General features: G+C 38.2%; 1 protein-coding gene across 1 annotated transcript; it reads left to right on the top strand.

The window, feature by feature from the left end:
• Positions 1-4,320: 4,320 nt before the first annotated feature.
• Positions 4,321-8,869, top strand: LOC115823512 (sterile alpha motif domain-containing protein 9-like). Its single transcript, XM_030787568.1, is given in 2 exon segments — positions 4,321-6,125; positions 6,127-8,869. Coding segments are annotated over 2 exon segments (4,548 nt in total).
• The last annotated feature ends 6,452 nt before the right edge of the window (positions 8,870-15,321 follow it).

The raw sequence follows: 15,321 nt of genomic DNA, 5'->3' as shown, positions 1-15,321 counted from the left end.
TCCAACCCAAAATTTCCAGCAATTCCGCTGTAGCCATGAGGTCATTGTATTTGACAGAATCCCTTAAAAGACATTACACTGTGTGTTGGTGTGTCTCAAGCAACAGGATGGAAAATGCCATGGTTCAGCAAACAGTACATTATGACATATTTGTATTTGGGCCACTCCAGGTTGACCGTGTAGTAATGATGGCGTTTTTGTACCCAGTTATTTTACTGTCGCTCTTGCAGGCTTCTAAACTGACTGCTGACACTGTCACTTAGTAACACATGCATTAGTCCCAGTTAATTACTGGGACATTGACCCTTGATGTTTGTTTCTCAGTCGAGTGATCAGTAATGACACCATGCCGAGAGTGACGGAGGCCTCTCAGTCATTTCCAGTGTCTCTTCCGGAATCTGCTGCTGGGTGCACAAAACTACTTAATGCTATTTTTTAAGTATTAATTTATTCATGTAATTAATGAATGATGTGTTACTGTGAGAACAGATACGGGATATTGCAACTGTCGCCATCCTTGACTTATCGCCACTGGAGTGTCACTAGATAGCATCACCAGATATGATCTAGTTTTGATCTTGGAATTGTTTTCTTAGTTCCCAAATTTCAAGTACTTGCATTACCTGGTATCTATTGTTCATCTGCTATATCAACTGCATTACCATGATGAATCCACCAAGTGTCACTCTACTCATATCTCTGGAAGCAGCGATTACTCTACAATTTTGTGTTGACTCTTATGTGTGAGAGTGCCCTCTAGTGTTGGTCCCATCACATAGGCAGCTCTATAAACTCACTCAGACATTGCTTTGTCATATTTCCCCCAAAAATTTGTTTTGTCATCTTTTATCTCTCATCCATAATAGTGAAACACACGACCAGGCTTTGCATAGAGCCTCTAGTGTGGATTCAGTTGACTGTTACAGTTATCCTACTTGCCATAGGTATTTGGGTTACTTACACTGTAGGGTATTGGTCAAACCACACACTGAATGTGTTACCTCTTTCGAGTCTTGGCTCATTGAAAGATATTTTTCAGTATAGCCAAAGCGAGTTTTTTTCCACTGTTACTTAATTATCCAATATTGTAGTTCTCTCAGAAACAGATTGTTCATTTAAAAGCACAACTAGCACAGGGACCTTAAGAATCATTCTACTGAATCCCTTCCAAGAAGATAAAATGGTAGTTGAAATAAGAGTTTCACACACACACATTTTGTAGAAGAGAATTATGTCCTAATCAGAATACATTTCTGAGAACTTGCAAAAAGAATAAAATTGCAGAGGCGGCAAAGAATTACAACACCATCACAAGTGGGTGGGCACATGGAGAAAATTCAACTCCATGACCAGAGCTTGCCATCAAATAATAATTCCACTAGCAGGGTGTACAACACTCCAGAAAGTTCCAGAGATCACTGGTATAAAGATTAAACATTTGATGACCTCTCCAGCATTCATTTATGCCAGTTTGGCACAAATGTTAAATGCTATGTTTAATGAAAACAAAAGTACGCATTCCATAGTTGGTTTGGGCCTGATTTGCAGCCTAAGGATGCAGGACGACTTGGTAAATGGAGTGCATATGGAAGGTTTAGGGCACCAACACAGACGCAGGGAGAACATGCAAACTCCACACAGAAAGGACCCTGGCGCCACCGTGTGCCCCTTTTAGGATAAACGGCTTAGAAAATGAATGAATGAATGAATGAATGAAAAGTAGAAGTGCAGGGCGCAACAGCTGCCAAAGCCACGTTTACAGATCGGGCAACACTCATGGGTCTTTCAATATAACTAATTTAATCAAACATGTGCAAAAGCATCACATCAAAGAATTTGATGATCTTACCCAAGCACGCGCAATATAGAAACTTAGCAAAACTCATAATACATATTACAAAAACGAAAGCCAAAAGAAAACGAAATATTTTCATATCAAAATAAATAACAGTATCGGATTAGTAACAATATGTAGGGTGCAGAGACTGGCATTGTATCGTTAGTGGAAAAAAGTACTGGTACATCCCTAGCAGTTACAACAGATCATGCAACTAGTGAATCATGCAAGCCAGACCATCACTATAACTGAATTGAAAAGGTTCTGCAAAGATGAATGGGCCGAAATAATTACAAGACAAGGTATGAGGCTAATCAGATGTCACAGGTGTGGTTGATTTGATTTACATATAAAAGTCAGTCTGAAGGTCAGCATCATCGTCACAACAAAAACAAGCGGTTCAGTGTGCCCAATAAAGACAAACAAAAATATTTTTTCTTTGCTTGTTTTGTGTTTAATCCATTCCAATGGTTTTTTATTTGTACTGAGATGTAGATCTGATCATATGGAACCTACTCAGATCATTTTAATGGGCTCACAAACTTTCTCGAAACACTGTCGTCCTTGATTAGCCATTTACAATATCAAAATGAATTTATGTGACATTACACACAGCAGGGCTTGTGATCTACCTGAGTCGCTTTCTTTTCAAGTTTGTTGGTTAATAGGCTTTTATACATGTTCCAATACTGTATGTCCTAATCACCATCGTTTTGATTTTCCTAGTGAGATAACTCTCATTTCTGTCTCTTCGCAGGGCTGAAACGAAACTCACGAATGATTTAACTGCGGAAAAGCATGCAAGGACACGTACTTGCAATTTTCGTGGTCCCGAGAAAATAACAAAATTTCTAATAGCAGAAGCACCGCCCATTTATATACGAAATCCAATAAAATCACTTGAAAATTTAATATTTGGTACAAACAGCAGTTTCACATTCAGAGCCCGTATTCCTCTTACATCAGTTCTTGGGAGGTATGATGTTCTCTCCTCTTCCTTATCTTCATCATTTATGATCGGATGATCGGTGCTGAAAGAATTCTCCACATATCTTTTGCTCATATCCCAAAACCGGTGATTTTCCCCTGAAGAAGTCATCAGAGGAAATCAGCAGAGCTGGTAAGTGCAAGTACGTTATATTCAAAATGTGTTGCTGTCGCACAGAAAAGGATGAACATGCCCCTAAACGTTAACTATCCAACTTTCCATCGTCTGCTCAAATAGGAAGTTAACAACTAGCATGACACGAAACTTCTGCAATATTATAATACTTCTAGTTATAGTATTTCAAAAGTTTCATCTGAAGAGGCACAAAAACATTTTGAGGAAAAGTCCACAAGACCTTTTCTTTCCTCTTCTTTTTAATGTTTTTTGTCCTCAGACATTGTCAGTTATGTTTTTGAATACCAGTTCAAGGAGCTGTAGTCCTTATTTGTAGCTTTAAATTTTCGAAGTTATATTTGTTTATCGATTTATTTATTTTACATTTTTTCATCAGTCTTCTAGGTGGGGTGTGGCTGGCTGCTTTCTCACTTGTTATCGTTATGAAACATTTGGTGTGCGGAACAGTGGGGTAGGCTCAATCAAAGTTATGCACTTCATTCTTCCTGCTTCCTGCATGCCCATCTTTGATATGAAATAACAGTTTCACAGATGATTCACCATTTTATATGTGGGCGTTTCATACAAACTAAGCATTTCTCAGTGGAAACATCATAGTGGATCTTGACTTTTCTGATGGAAGCATGAAGCTCCAGATAAGGCATACTTCTTCTAGGTTTTAGTATTTAAGCAAATAAAGGCCATCTTGTTTAGTACTGAATGCAGGCTCTTTTAGTTCAGAATTACGTTGCATTTCATTTTATTCCATTTCAGTAGATATGTTTTATAACAAACCTGTTTATCTCCCCCCAGGTTGACAGGTGAATACTCCTAAGGACATTTCTCAGAATGGCTGAGTCAAGGAGCCCAGAGGTACAGTATTTGACATACTGAAGCATTTCTCCAAAGTTACCAAATGTTCTGTCCGTCCATGTTCTGGACATTTAGTTATTAAGCAAAATAAGAATCCAGTCCCTCAAACTCACTATCACTTTGCTTAGCCTTCAATGTTACTGAAACTGAGAGAACATCTTTGACAATATTATTATATTCGTTTGACACTTCACATTATGCTGGATTGGGTCATATCAAAGTTCAGTGACTGTGTATCAGTTAGTTTTCAGAGACATGAATCAAACAACATTTGAATTAGCTGCCAGTCAATCATCATTATTCACTGTATACTCATTGTGCAAATATTTGAGTTTAAACAACGGAAAAGTTTGAACTCCTGATTTTGATTTAGTAGATACACAGTCTTTAAACACATATTAGGGCCTGTGATTGTTTATCAGAAATTTTGCAATCAGTTAAATGTACTGCAGTGTAGTTAATCAATTATTCAATCCAAAAGAAAAGTATTAACTATTATTAGTAATTAATGCTCTGCTTCCAGACCGATGGGGAAGACAAGCTGTCAAGCCCATTGGAACTACCTTGTGAGATGAAGGATTGGACCGCAGATCATGTAAAACAGTGGATTCTCCAACTAAATGATATAGACAATGACTGTGCCGAGATTCTGTATCAGCAAGATGTTAATGGCCGTAGTCTTAAACTTTTGGAGAAATCAGAGCTGCTAACTTTGGGCATCAAGCTTGGCCCAGCAAAACTGATTATCCATGAGAGGGATGAATTGGTTAAACAGAAAGCACGGCAACTGTATAGCCCAGACAGTCAGCCTGGTAGACTGTGCAAGCCATACCCTTTCAATTGCTTTCATGATGCCTATAGATACAAGGCAGACAGCATACTTGATGTAACAGAGTCTGGTGCTTTAGACTTAATCGAGCCATGCCATGAATATAAAGCATACAACAATTTTGGAAATGCAACCCAAGAGGAAAAAATGAGCAAATTCACAGATGAAGCTATACGATTTGCTGCAGCTTGCATGAACAGTCGGACCAATGGTACCATTCATTTTGGGGTGGGAGACTTACCAGATTATAAACATGGGCAAATATTGGGAGTTAGTATTCAGGACAAAGAAGCCTTTGTTAAAAGTCTCCCGAAAGCAATTGAAGGTCATTTTGAACACAAGCACACTGAGACAGCGAAGAAGTGTATCAAGCCACCGCGATTTGTGGAAGTTCTCAACCACAATATGACATCTTCACAAAACTATGTGATAGAAGTGGACATAGAGCCATCCACCTTGATCTGTAGGGATGACTTTTTTCATGTGTATAGTGTGGACACAAGGAAGTCTAAGAGGAAATCAAAACAAATCAAGGCAGAAGAAAAGGAGATTTTTTTTTATATTCGAGATAATAGCAGCAGTAGGAATCTCCTTGTACAATCAGCTCAGAGTAAAGCTTCAGGTGAATATGAGAAATACAACAAGACACAGTTGACTCAACAGAGGAAAAATGCTGAAGAGAAGCACATTACTGTTGCCAAAAATAGTGTGCAGGGTTCAAAACTTTGTGAAATGTTAACAGGAGGTACCCACTCTTTGGACAAATCCTATTTTGAGCGGTATGTAATGGTAGTCAACAAATCACACCCAGTGCAGCTAGACTCCCTGGCTTTCCTTCTTGAAATGAACTGGACTGCCATTTTGGACTTTGACCCAGAATCTCACACAAATGGTCTAAACACATTATTTCAAGATCAGAAAATCAATGTCCATATCCCAGCGCAGTATAAAATCACAGAGGCAGTTGAGGATATTGCACGCAAGCTCAAGCTGACAAGAAACACAAGCTGGGTTTTCTGCAATGGTGGAGTAAATGGAGAAACTCCTTCACACAGAGTTGACTGGTTGATGGAGAAGGGATCTTCTGTCCGTGATGTCATTTCCTTTTTGTGCCGAAAGGATGTGCTACCCCATAAGAAATTCCTAGTTGTTTTTTTGTTATTGTCTGATGTGATTGACAACAAAGATCCTTTGGTTGAGACCTTTGGTACTTTTTTGCAGGAACTAAAAGGGACTGGACAAATCTTATGTATCTGTGAAAATGAACGATCTTACACCTACTGGAAGGATGTTATAGAGGCTCGCTATGGAATCAACATATCCCAGAGATGTATCTCTGAGCTCAGTTTTGCAGAAATCAATGGAACCGTCCTCAGTTTGTGGTCCAGCAATCGCAGATCAAGCAGATTTTTGCCTTGTGGAGGTGGTGGCAGGGTACTGCTAACAAAGAAAGTAGAAAGCACCTTAGATGCACTGAATATTCTTTGTCAACCAGTGTGAAGGAGGAAATGAGAATAAGATGCAGTTGGAGGAAAACTTTTACAAAGGAGGGAAGGTGTCCTGGTGGAACTTCTACTTCTCAGAAGAACCAGGGTCAATGCCCTTTATTAAAAGAGACAAGTTTGATTATATCATTGATACCATTATCCCAGAGATGTGCTCCTTGAGGCAAGCTTGTGTGCACTTCAATATACTCCATATTCCAGGATGTGGTGGCACCACTCTGGCAATGCATATCCTATGGACGTTTAAAGACAAATTCCGTTGTGCTGTTCTGAGAGATAGAACAGTGGATTCTAAGGATGTAGCCAGTCAGGTTGTTCAGCTGTTAACTCATGAGACATCCGAGCAATCCAGTCGACCTCCTGTGTTACTTATGATTGATGATTTTGAAGAAACAGATGCTGTGTTCGAGCTGCAGCAACATATAGAAAAAGAAGTCCTGAAAAGGAACATTGGTTCAAAATGTCCAGAAGTCATTATACTCAACTGCATGAGGGCTGAAACATGGGTGACTGAGACTGAGACAACTGAAGACACGGTTTTCATCGGACATAAACTCTCTGAAACCGAACAGAAGCTATTTCAGAAAAAGCTTGAGGAGATTGAGAAGATCTACAAAAATGCTGACACATTCTATGGTTTCATGATCATGAAGAAAAACTTTTCACAAGAGTACATAAGGGGTGTTGTCAAAAACACCCTAAAGAGCTTCAATTTAAAAAACAAGGAGGCACAGCTTATTGCAGTTATGGTTCTCCTGGCTGTCTACAGCAACAATGCAAAGCTGTCAGTACCTCTGTGTGAAGAATTTCTTGGCATGCAAACAAATCCAAATTCTCAATCCTGCAAGATTGAGGATGGCTTTGGGAAATTTTCTACACTGTTGACCCAGTGCACTGTGGAGGCAGAGGTGGTCTTTGAGGCTCTGAGATTGATCCATCGAAGCATGGCAAAATATTGTTTAGAAGAACTTAGCACTACATACAGTATATCAAAAGCAGAGATTACCAACTTACTTCTCACAAATGAGATGTTTTATGAATGCATTCAGGGGAAAGACACACTCATACGAAATGTTCACGACATGTTAGTGAAGAGATTTTACTCGCTTGAAGGTGAAGACTCTCAGTTTTCACCCCTTATCCAAGCAATCTCAAAAGAGACTCCAGGTTTTGAGGAAACTGTACTATTCAATGCAGCCAAGCGCTTTGAAAAGGATGCTGTAATGTCTCAGCTTCTCTCAAGGTACCATTACCTAAAGAAAAAAGACTTCAGAGAGGCAAAAGACTGGGCAAAGAAGGCAAAAGATCTCTCAAGAGATAACTCTTATATTTCAGATACATCTGCACAGGTTATCAAGCATGAGCTCAAAAATGCCATAGGAGCTGACAACAATGATCCCATAAAACCTGACAAACTGAGAGAGTATCTTAAAATGGCTGTCTCCGCCACAGATGCGTTCAAAGAAACACAAGCAATTGCCAAAAAAGAATCTTTACTCCGGTACCAAGGCAAAAGAGACTATACCCCTTATAATACTGCTGGATGTCTTGGGGAGATTCAAGTGGGAATAATAGTCATGGGCATCCTGGAAAAGATTCCAGTATTTAATGCTAACAAACTTGATCGGCTTAGTCAGTTCCTTGCAGGTAAACTTAAAGTACAAGATTTGGCAAAAAAAGACCCCGTGAGACACATACATGCATCATACTACCAGATACTTAAGGAAGTTGAGGAATTTCTGTACAATCTCAAAGACAACATGAAGAAACATTTTGATTTCCTTGATTGTTTTTATGTCAACCTTGAGCCCTTTTTCTACCAAAAAGATATCCGTGATGAAAGAATTAAGAAGGAGCTATTCAGGTGCTTTCAGCAATATGCTAACTTATTTTGCAAGCTGGATCAATCTGAGCTCCATAGTAACTGGGGCTTGACACATATGTACCAGCAAGCCCTGAACTTAGAGAGAATTCGACAGTGCATAGAGATGAACAAAGCTGACACCCACAGTGGATTGCTGGAATATCTTTCAAACAAAGCCTCAGCATCAAAAGTTGAAAGGATTGTTCAGCAGTACCACAGCATTCTGCAGATCCATCAACATACTGTGAGGGACATGGTTAATTTGATCTATGCCAATGTAATTCTTTGTTGTGTTAAACCTGGATCTCGCCTCATCTTGCCCTTTGGTAAGCTTTTGAAAGTACTGATGGATGTTCTTCGCAATCCTGTCCCACACAGTGAGAGCTTGGCATTGAACTTCATTTCAGTTGTGTTGCTTTGGCCAGAGCTTAATTCAGTATGGCTGTCTCAGAAATTAAGGAGTTTTGTATCGCAGATGAGGAGTGCATTCTCAAATGAGATGAAATCAGTGTACAAAGGGAAGAGGCCTACTGTGCATTTCTACTTGGGGAAGAGGACAGGCTATGCCCGGCTCATCTGCCAAAATGACATCATGAACGCCGTTGGCACAGGACAGAACATCCCAAGTCAGCAGGAAAATGGAAAAATATGGAAGCATCTGAAAGTTCAAGCGCTCCTTCGCAGAGTCACTGGAGAGGTGTCCGAAGATTTCATCTTGGCAAACACATCAATTCCAGAGTTGAAGATTGAGGTCAGCCCAAGGTTTAAGAGCCAGTTAAGTGGAAACAGAGGCAAAATAGTGTCATTCTTCATTGGATTCTCAATGAATGGCCCAGTTGCCTTTGACATAGAATTTTGAAGGATGCTGTTTATGCACTGATACTTGTCATTTTCTTTGAATTTTAGAGTCATAATTAAACATACCGCTGGGTTTAGGAAGTGTGGCCATAAAAAACTGGTCCATTTGTTTATAATCTGTAGTGTTCACAGTTTTATCCTCTTTGTTCTAATGTTATATGTGGAATGTACCAAAACATTCAAACATGCTATTTTTGCATATACATCATTTTGGCCTCATGAAAAAAAAGAGTTTTTTTTGCTTGACTGGTGTTCTTTATGTACTTACTACAAATGCACTGAGCTCTGAAATAGATATTTTTAGCATCTTTGTATTATTCTATATGGCGACATAATAGAAATGCCTTGCTATGCTAAAGAATGCACTGGGAATCCTGATGTTACAATGACTTGTCTATGTTTTATATTTGTATTGTACACTCTGTTTTAGTACTGTATGAACATGCACCTTCCGATACTTAAGAAAATAATGAAATGCACTGTAAATTCACCATTTTCTTATTGTCGCTATCTGTTATATTAATCTACTACATCTGTTATATTAATCTAAATGCATCAAGCCATCTTTCTGTTTCGGTTTTATTGACTCAGTTTACTTTACATTACTCTGAGGGTTTCATTGCAGTGTTCAGTGATGTCTCACACAAGTAGTTTAGTCAGATCTTTATTTAGAGAAAAACAACTTGATGTCTTGAAACTTCTGTACCTCTAACTTGATTGAAATTTTATGCAGGACATCTCATAATTAAATTTTGTAACTTCGTCCAGTACTTATTAAAAATCTAAAAACATATTCAGCTAGTTACAGGATTGTTTACTAAAAGGTGAGTGCTGGCTAACTGTCAGCTGACAAACTATTCCAATCAGTTTCTCCACATCTGGACTTGTCAGTGTAATGGAGCAAGCAGCTTTGCCTGTCAACAAATCACACCCAAAAAAGGAAGAACAAGAGAGAATATGCAACTGAATCGTCATGTGTTGCTAGAGGTGTGTAAGATGGTACAGGTTGACAAAATAAAGTTACAGTAAAACTTGCAGTGAATCAATATTTCATCTATCACATGTGACATTTAATTGATTTGTACTTTCCTGTGACAACAGTGGTCAAATCAGCTGCGTTTAGACCAGTTGGACACTGGAAACACTCATTTTTGTCAGAAGCTATCTCTGCATCTCACTCTGCCACTGAAAATTTGCAAATTTTCTCTTCAGTTATTTCACCACTAGAGAGCGTATGAAGCTCATTTTTAGTCCCATCGACAAACTATGAAGTTTTCCTTGATCATTCGTATAAAACTACTCTTTCTCTATCAGTTTAAACTTTAACATGAATTAGAAACACATCTCTCCCTGGGCTAAGCCCTTACTGTGAGTGATCAAAAAGTGCTGCAATAAATTGCCAACTTCTGTTTGATGTTCAGATATTAAGCTCTGAATGAAACATTTTTCAATTGATGGTTGATCTGCATTGCTGTAACTTTGGCCAAAATGACAAGATGGCTGTTTCAGCATTTGATGCAGTGAGAGGACACAGCAGTTTAGTAGCAGGCACCTCAAAAATGATCATTTATACCTCTGACTCTTAAGAGCTGTTTTCTATTACATAGCTATGAACAGTTCAATTAATCTCTGTGTTTCAGACAACAATTCTTCCAAACAGGCTGTTTGCCACCAGTTAACTATTTAAGGGTGGTAAAAGAAAGAACCGCTGTAAGGCCATTGTGTTACTTAAAGGTCTTCCGGTTGTGTTAGTCACAAAGCACCGTTGCAACTCGAACATAAAGCAGAACCTCACTAACCCTCGCCTGCCCTTCCACCCATTTATGAATTCTAACCTTTATGAATGGGCTGACACACAATGTGTGGATTGTGATTGTGTTTTAATTGAAAGGGGAAAATAAAAGATGGCTTCCTCTGGGTGTATGGCAGATTTATGAGCCTTGTCTTGACTGCTGGCTCCACACTCCCTCTGATGTGCTTTTACTCCGCTGGCCCCTCTGACCTCTCAGGTCATTAGAAAGACCCAAAATGGCCATGCTGGTCAGCAGTCAATCCCATACCACTTGTTTTTCAATGAAATTTCTATATTTAACACAAGCATGGTCCTGCCAAGTCTAACACACATCTGTTTAAAATTATTACTTGCTATTTTTTTTATGTACAAGCCTTTTTTTTCTATGTGCTTTGTTGTTGTATGTTATCTCTCTGTTCCTATATGGAATGAATATGGCTAAAATAAGAGATCTGAGAAGGATTTTGGATATATTTCTATAGATGTGAACAAATGGAGGAAAATGAAAATGACAGATTTCAGTCTGTACCAGCAAAGTTTTTTTCTTTTTCTTTATCTTTTTTTTTTTCGCACATTTTTAAAATTCTTTTAACATGACTTGTAATCTTACAGTATGCGCCATAAATCACATCCATCAGATGCATGTTCATGGGAAGGAAGAAAGAATTGATAATTACATATTGTTTTTATTTCACATGTCTGAACTTGTTTGGAATACCACTGATGCCAAGTTCTCTTCGCTATCTATGTTGACAGCACCACAAAGCTGCCCACTGCAAGATAAAGCTTGAGATATTTAATTATTCAGCATAATCACTGATAAACCATGTAGAGTTACAATGTATTTAATGTGTTTGCTGAGGCTCAGTATCTTGAACATTTTTATCTTTACTTCATGTCATGCTTTTGAATTTTACTTACCCAAGGTTTTTTTTTTTTAAATGAAACAGTGACCACTGGGGAAAGAGAGGGAGAAGCATGCACGAGTTTTTTCTCTCTTTTTGCATTCCTCACATTCTTCTGTTCCTCTGCTGGATCACGTTTAAAGGAAGATTCCCATTACTTGTAACCCCATTTTTTCAAAGCTTTTTTCCCCTTTGTGCTGGCTCTACACCAGAGAATCTCTCTCCCCGAGAGACTTTGTTCAAACACTACACTTAAAAAAAGACAACCCGGGAAAATGATTTCCAAGATCCCAGCCCTCTAATGAACATACTTACCCTTGTCAGCTTTTGGATTGGGCCCTGTGAGGGTAGAAGGAAAGAGGAGCTGGCTGTCAGACAGGGGATATCAGATGGACTGGATTATAAGACAGCAGGAAAGAATAATGTAGTTGTAGAAAGAGTGCCACTACACCACTACTTACTAGTCAGTCACTATAGCAACCTTTGCTTGCCTCAGCTATGAGCATATTCGCAAAGATACTTTGTACATTACATTCTGGCCTAATGTTACTTGACAGCTATGAACTTTGAAATTCTCAAACTTTGGTAAATGCACTTTCAGTTTACACATAGAGTTTACTCAGATTAGGTAGTTGTTATAGCTCACATGAACACATCAAGACTACTGTATACAGATATGTATATTTAAGAAAGATTAAGACAATCTGTATTTAATGGATATGTATATGTCATTTGCATTTTTGAGTTTCTTTCTTTCAAAATGCAGACCGAGCTGTATCATTATTATTTCAAGACAAAAATATTCATTGTTTACGAAGGTGTATTGCCTGGAAACTGGCTAGACATAAAAATGTGTTTTAATGTAGAAATATCTGTACCTTTATGTAAGAAGGAGTAAAATGAAAAGCAAAAAATCTTTAATGAACATGAATTTGAGCAGTTTTCAAACCTTACTCAACATTAATTTCAAGAAAAAAAAATGAGAGGGTCACGGCACATTTACTGCAATGCTTCTGTGCAGTGTCTGAATGCTCATTCAGCTAAGTGTCAGTCAACCTCTTGAAAAAAAAACCCTGAACCACCTCCACTTTATTTACAAGTTTTGTTAAACATCATTCTTTCATATTTTCAAGGGAAATCCCTCCCGAAAACAATGATTTCACTGACTTCCTAATAAAATATTTTTGTACTAACCTACAGTAAAATGAAGTTATAGTACCGTCCCTGAGAAAATGTTAATCTAAGTAGAATGTTGTATTGGTTATTATCTGTTGTACTGGCTCTTACAGTTGGTATTTTGCCTTGTCATATATATGACTTTCAGGACACCCTCTCCACAATGTTGCACTGCTGCAAGTTCAGAGCTAGAAAGGGGACTCACCCTAATCATTAGAAATATGTGAATTATCAGTGTATTTTTACAGGTCGATAAGTCCTTAGACTTGAATCAGTGTTTAATTCAGAATCAAATCAGTATTTAATTTAGTTTATACCTTATCAAACCAACAACATAAAATATATGAAAAATGCTACTCTGTGTCTTTAAAGTTTACATCTCCATTGACGCTTGTTCCTCTTCCTAACTATTAGAGAAGAAGAGAAGACGTTAAGCTTCCGCACAACTATCTAGCAGCCATAGGGTCTGGAAACGAAAGTACTCTTCAGAGGGGTTGTAGGTCAAAACTTTCTCCTCATCTCCTGGTTTCTCCTTTATGTCAAGAATTGCATGAGAGTGCTTTCCCACCCAAAATGGAGTGGTTTGACACATTCTGAGTGCTAAAAGCCAAGTTATCGGTGTGAGGTTTAGCACTGTCCATAAATTACACTAAAATGGGAATCAGTATTTTTTCCTTCCAACCTCTTGAGAGGACAGACTGCACTGAGATGTTTGTTATTATGGTCCCATGTTTCAGTAAACCGCTGGGACTTTGGTGATTTTGTAGCCAAGATACTGTATCTGTCTCTGGCTTAGGATATGGAGAGCGTCTTTTAATCATCCCCAGTGAGAATAGGGCTCTATTCTGGGCAGTTTGTTTGCTAATGGACACTGATCCTGGGGCAGAAGTCAGAAAAACTGATGTGATCCAATCTCATCATACATCACCTTCCATATTGATTCTGTATGTAGGTGATAATGGATCACGAATCTGGATGAAGGACCCGGCCTGTGTCTTTGTTAAGTCTCAGAAGCCTTTATGTTGCTGGTTTAAACATATAAAATAAGCCACTGAGAGCAGTTTTCCTCACCTTCTAACAAGAAGGATACACTTCTGATGAGCTGATTGTGGGCAAAAAAATTGGCGGAATGAGAAATACAATTTTGTCACCTTTTGTTTTTAAATAGAATAAAGATTAATACAATATGCATACTTTATATGATGTATACAGCAAAATATGAATGCATTATGATTAAGAGAGGAGTAGTAATTACAACAAATGAAATTTTACTGATGATCTAGCACCCTCCTTAGAACGGATCAATTTTCAGATGATTGCGTTTTCATCGTAGTTTTATCAAAGACTTACGAATGGATGTCACACATATTTATAATCAGAGAACTACAAGGCAATGGGGGTGACAAAGTCTCTGAAACAGATGGAATTGTACTACATGACAGGTGCTGCTTTGCATAGGATCACATCATGAATATTTACAGCTTGATTATTCAATAATACTGATAGTTCAGCATCCATGGGACCAAACCTCTCTGTCCTCATTTTAATTTTATGAGGCTATATTTTCAATCTGTAAATGCTACTTGTACACCGCACACATCACATGTTGTATTGCCTTAGCTCTGGAATTATGCTGTTTAATGAGAGCATGGAAGATCGTAAGTAATATAGTCATACAAATACAGTAATGTTTGTGTGTTTTGCAACATCTCCAAAAATTCTCTTGTAAACGTGAGACTTGGTGTTGTAGAATGTGGCTGGATTAATTAGACCATGAGCAACATGCAACATGATTCTCTGCTAACTTTGTTGGAGTATAGGGTTTGGGTTTGGAGCAAGATAAAACAGCTGTTTAGCTTTCTCTGCGGTAGCTTACTTGACTGTACATTTAGGTTATTAAATTAAATATCAATAGAAGAAACATTCTCAAGACACCTCAGGCGATAAGAATAAAAAACTGTTGGGAGAAGATTGCATATAAAATAGGCTGGCTGGATTTTCTGAAGTCTGTTAATTTTTAAATAGATTGAGGTTTCTCCTAGTGGGTGTAAAATCTCTTAAGTCTTGATGTCTTGTATTTGAGATAAAGCTTTAAAAATGGGCTTCTGTGATAGAACAAGTTCCCGCACCAAGCACCAATGTCTAGTCAATACTGTGTAGCCTTTGAGCATTTCTTCAACATGTTGCTGAAACAGTCCAGTGAACATTTCAGGTTATAAGTTGAAAGACACAGCCCAATCCTTGTTTTTGTGGCAAGTTGCAGTAAACTTCTGCTATCTACATGATACAAACCCAAATATCTTTACCTCATATTAGATCAGCAGAAACAGAGTATGTGGAGACAGAAAAAATATTATTGTAAATTAGGAAAGTTAAGAAATATTGCTTGGTATGGTATGAGTGAAGCACTGCTTTATTAGTAAGAAAACGTCTGACTAGCTCATTCATCTCTTACAGACGGTCTGACAAGAGGTGCTGTTTGTAAAATGTTACACAGTATAGAGAGGAAAACAAGGGACATTTTGTTCTGTTTGCTCTCTTTCTTACTCTGTCAGGATCTCTTCCTGTTTCCTGTCCCAA

The sequence above is a fragment of the Chanos chanos genome, chromosome 10 (assembly GCF_902362185.1).
Source record: "Chanos chanos chromosome 10, fChaCha1.1, whole genome shotgun sequence".
Classification (NCBI taxonomy): domain Eukaryota; kingdom Metazoa; phylum Chordata; class Actinopteri; order Gonorynchiformes; family Chanidae; genus Chanos; species Chanos chanos.
This window is presented reverse-complemented; position numbering and strand designations above follow the sequence as displayed.